This window comes from Myotis lucifugus, unplaced genomic scaffold (assembly GCF_000147115.1).
Source record: "Myotis lucifugus unplaced genomic scaffold, Myoluc2.0 scaffold_365, whole genome shotgun sequence".
Classification (NCBI taxonomy): domain Eukaryota; kingdom Metazoa; phylum Chordata; class Mammalia; order Chiroptera; family Vespertilionidae; genus Myotis; species Myotis lucifugus.
Genome location: NW_005871413.1, coordinates 725,355 through 728,589, shown reverse-complemented (window position 1 = coordinate 728,589; position 3,235 = coordinate 725,355). Strand labels below are relative to the sequence as shown.

The 3,235-nt window shown below is 48.3% G+C and overlaps 1 protein-coding gene and 1 pseudogene across 4 annotated transcripts in view; both read right to left on the bottom strand.

The window, feature by feature from the left end:
- The window catches only part of LOC102425285, a 66,798-nt pseudogene that overhangs the window by 43,831 nt on the left and 19,732 nt on the right, over positions 1-3,235 (bottom strand).
- LOC102418082 (zinc finger protein 91-like) overlaps positions 1-3,235 on the bottom strand; it is a 45,537-nt gene that overhangs the window by 22,572 nt on the left and 19,730 nt on the right. For 2 of the 4 annotated variants that reach the window (XM_023764935.1, XM_023764937.1), the window contains exon 2: positions 172-319. Coding sequence is in view for 1 of the 4 variants with exons in the window: in XM_023764937.1 (XP_023620705.1) it covers positions 172-186 (15 nt within the window). In the remaining 3 variants the exon portion in view is untranslated. Of the gene's footprint in view, positions 1-171; positions 320-562; positions 768-3,235 lie in introns of those variants that run through there. The other 2 variants (XM_023764936.1, XM_014466848.2) reach the window with 2 other exon arrangements.

Here is a 3,235-nt window from a genome sequence, read left to right as displayed (position 1 = left end):
ATGACAGAGCAGAGGAGAAGCAGCACTGAGAAGTCAGCCAGTTGTGGGTAACAGAACAGACTATAACAGGGGCAACAGAGGAGACACAGGTGTGGGAAGAGAAAGAGAAATGTATCAACAGATGTTCAAGAAAAAGCAAACACAGCCTCTGACATAAGACATATCTTTTACCTGAGAAGCAGCCATTTGTTTCCGGGTTGTGATAGGGGTCTGGGATGTTTCCTCAGGTGACAATATGTTGAGGAGTCACAGAAAGTGCCTTCAAAGGTGTTGACCCAGGCCCTTAATCAGATCCCCTCACAGTCACAGTCAGAAGGACCTGGAAATGAGGAAAAGGCCACCCACTCCTGTCCTTTGTCACAGGAGAAAGTCAGAAACAATGAGCTCCTACATGGAGACCACATCTTAAGGTGTTTTATTTTGTCTTCCTGTGTCTGTCCTTCCAAAGACTACCACAAACTCCGACAGCAATGAGAGCATGTGCTGTTCCGCTGTATCCCCAAACCCAACACAACACCGCTTACCTCCCCTGAAAAAGCCTGCACTGGGGCCCATGACATACCATCTTTCACTAGTTCCCTCCTGGGGCCTGCAAAGTCCCCCCAGAGCTGTTTTCAGTAGCGCTGGGTATCAGACATCAGAACCAGCACCCCTGAGACCTCTGGGTAGTGGGAGGGGATGAAGCGGGAACTTGTACACGTGCAGGTTTCCCAGGCAGATTTCCTTCTTCTTGTCCAAGGAAATTACGGAGACTAGATCTTCATGCTGAAGCCTCTGGGGAAAGTTAGCTATTGAAAAATACTCATCAAATGAGTTCACCATGAATAGATGGGCTCTGAGGGAACCAAGTTCCAGTTCAATCCAGTCAATCCTTCAATATTTTCAGAGAATGGACAAGAGGGACTTAGGGGAACAGCTACTTTGTGGCTCATCGACAACAAATCACATGAAGGGAAGGAAAGAGGTGCTAAACACTGGACCAACTCAAACAACTAGTGCCTGACTATTGAGATCATTGACATCCTGCTCTTTACGGTTTCATTCAATGGAGAGAGTGTCAGCCTGCAGAGTGAAGGGTCTCTCTCAGGTTCAATTCCGGTCAAGGGCACATGCATGGGTTTCAGGCTCAATCCCCAGTAGGGGGGTGCAGGAGGCAGGTAAACAGTGATTCTCTCTCATCATTGATGTTTCAATCTCTCTCTCCCACTACCTTTCTCTCTCTGAAATCAATAAAAATCTATTTTAAAAAAAGATCATTGACATCCTTACCAAGTCCACAATGAGACTGCCTCCCTCATACTACTAAGTGCTAATGGATGTCTCAAGGTATGATAGACAGTACAAAGAATGCAGGGCTCAGAATCTGAACTATACACAATATACTTATTTTTTTAAAAAAATATATTTTTCTTGCTTTCAGAGAGGAAGGGAGAGGGAGAGAGAGATAGGAACATCAATGATGAGAGAGGACCATTGATTGGCTGCCTCCTGCATGCTCCCTACTGGGGATCAATCCTGCAACCTGGGCATATGCCCTTGACCAGAATAGAAACCTGGGACCCTTCAGTCCGAAGGCTGATGCTCAATCCACTGAGCCAAACCGGCCAGGGGCACACAATATATTAAAAACCAAAAACAACCAAAACTGGTTTGGTTCGGTGGATAGAGCGTCGACCTGCTGATTGAAAGGTCCCAGGTTTGATTCCGGTCAAGGGCATGTACGTTGGTTGCCGGCACATCCCCAGTGGGAGGTGAGCAGGAGGCGGCTGGTCGATGTTTCTCTCTCATCAATGTTTCTGGCTCTCTATCCCTCTCCCTTCCTCTCTGTAAAAAAATCAATAAAAATATATTAAAAACAAAAACAAAAACAATTAGGGTTGTTTCTTTTTAATGTAATTATTTCTAGGTTTAAAGCTTTAAAAAGGTGGAGACAACCTTAGAGTAAGAAAAATATTATAACAGGTGAGTGTGAGATGTCACCAAGTTTGATTTCAGAAGTTAATGACCAGTTACATGAATTAAATATCAGAGGTAGAAAAAGCAAATCCATGGATCACAAAAAAGATTGATGCTTCTAATATTCCTTGATAAAGCATCATGTGGGGGCAGACTCAGTCATTTCTTGTCCCAGGTCACCTCTTTCTGACCATCACAGAAAATGACAAGAGACCCATCAGGAACATACCAGTCTCTCGCACTTTGTGAATAAAGGTTACAAATGGAAACAAATAATTATACAATTTGCAAGCCTTCTGAACTGGAGATTTGTAATTCTCATTCAAATCTGTTTAAACAACTTAGTTGTTAAATTAAACATATAGAGCCACAAGCCAATGTATCAAAATTAACCATCCACGACCCCATCAGCTCACCCCTCACCGAGATCAGAGTTCCCCTCCTCCCACTACATGTATTTCTGTCTGTGGATCTGTCTCTGTCTCCTGCTCCCTTTCCCTCCACTGTGGTCCCTTCCTGTGTCCCCCGCTCTCCCCTGCTCTCTCTCCCCTTTTCTCTCTGTCTGTCCTACACCTGGACCATGAAACTCCTGAAACCTCCTTCCCTTCAGGGGCTCTTTCTCCTGGTCTCTGAGGCTCCATCTCCACACACGTCTGCGTCTCCCCCTCCCCACGCCCGCGGCCCCTCTGCTGCCTGTTCCCGTCTGTCCCGCTCCCACAGCTGCTGACTCAGGGCTGCCCCCTCTGCTCCCTCATCCCTGAGCCCCCCTTTCTGTCCTGCACTCGCTCCCCAACTCTTCTCCTCTGAACCAATGTCTCTGTCTCAAGTGCCTCCTCCTGTGCGGCCCCCACTTCTGCTCCCCAGGACCCGCTCCCTCTCAGCCCCCCTTCCTCTCTCTGGGCTCCCCCTCCTCCTGGTCTCCACTTACTTCCTCCTCAGGCTACTTTCCCGAGTGACCCCCTCACTCCTACCGTCCCGTCCAGTCCCCCCCACAACCCCTATGGGCCCCTCTCTGTGGACCCCTCGCTGCCCTTCCTCCCGCCCACGTGTCTGTCTCTCACTCCCTCTCCTGACCCCCCAGCCTGGGCCCCCGGCCCCCGAAGTCTCAGTTGCCCGAGAGTTCCTCACTGTGGGTGATCAGCCTGTTCCGGAATGACTTCCCCTCCAAGTCCATCCTGACACCACTTCTCAGAGCACATATTGGATAGGGTATCATCAGGAATAGAATAAAAAGTCCCAACTCCGTCATTATCAACACAGGCGAGAGCTACCTCACCCG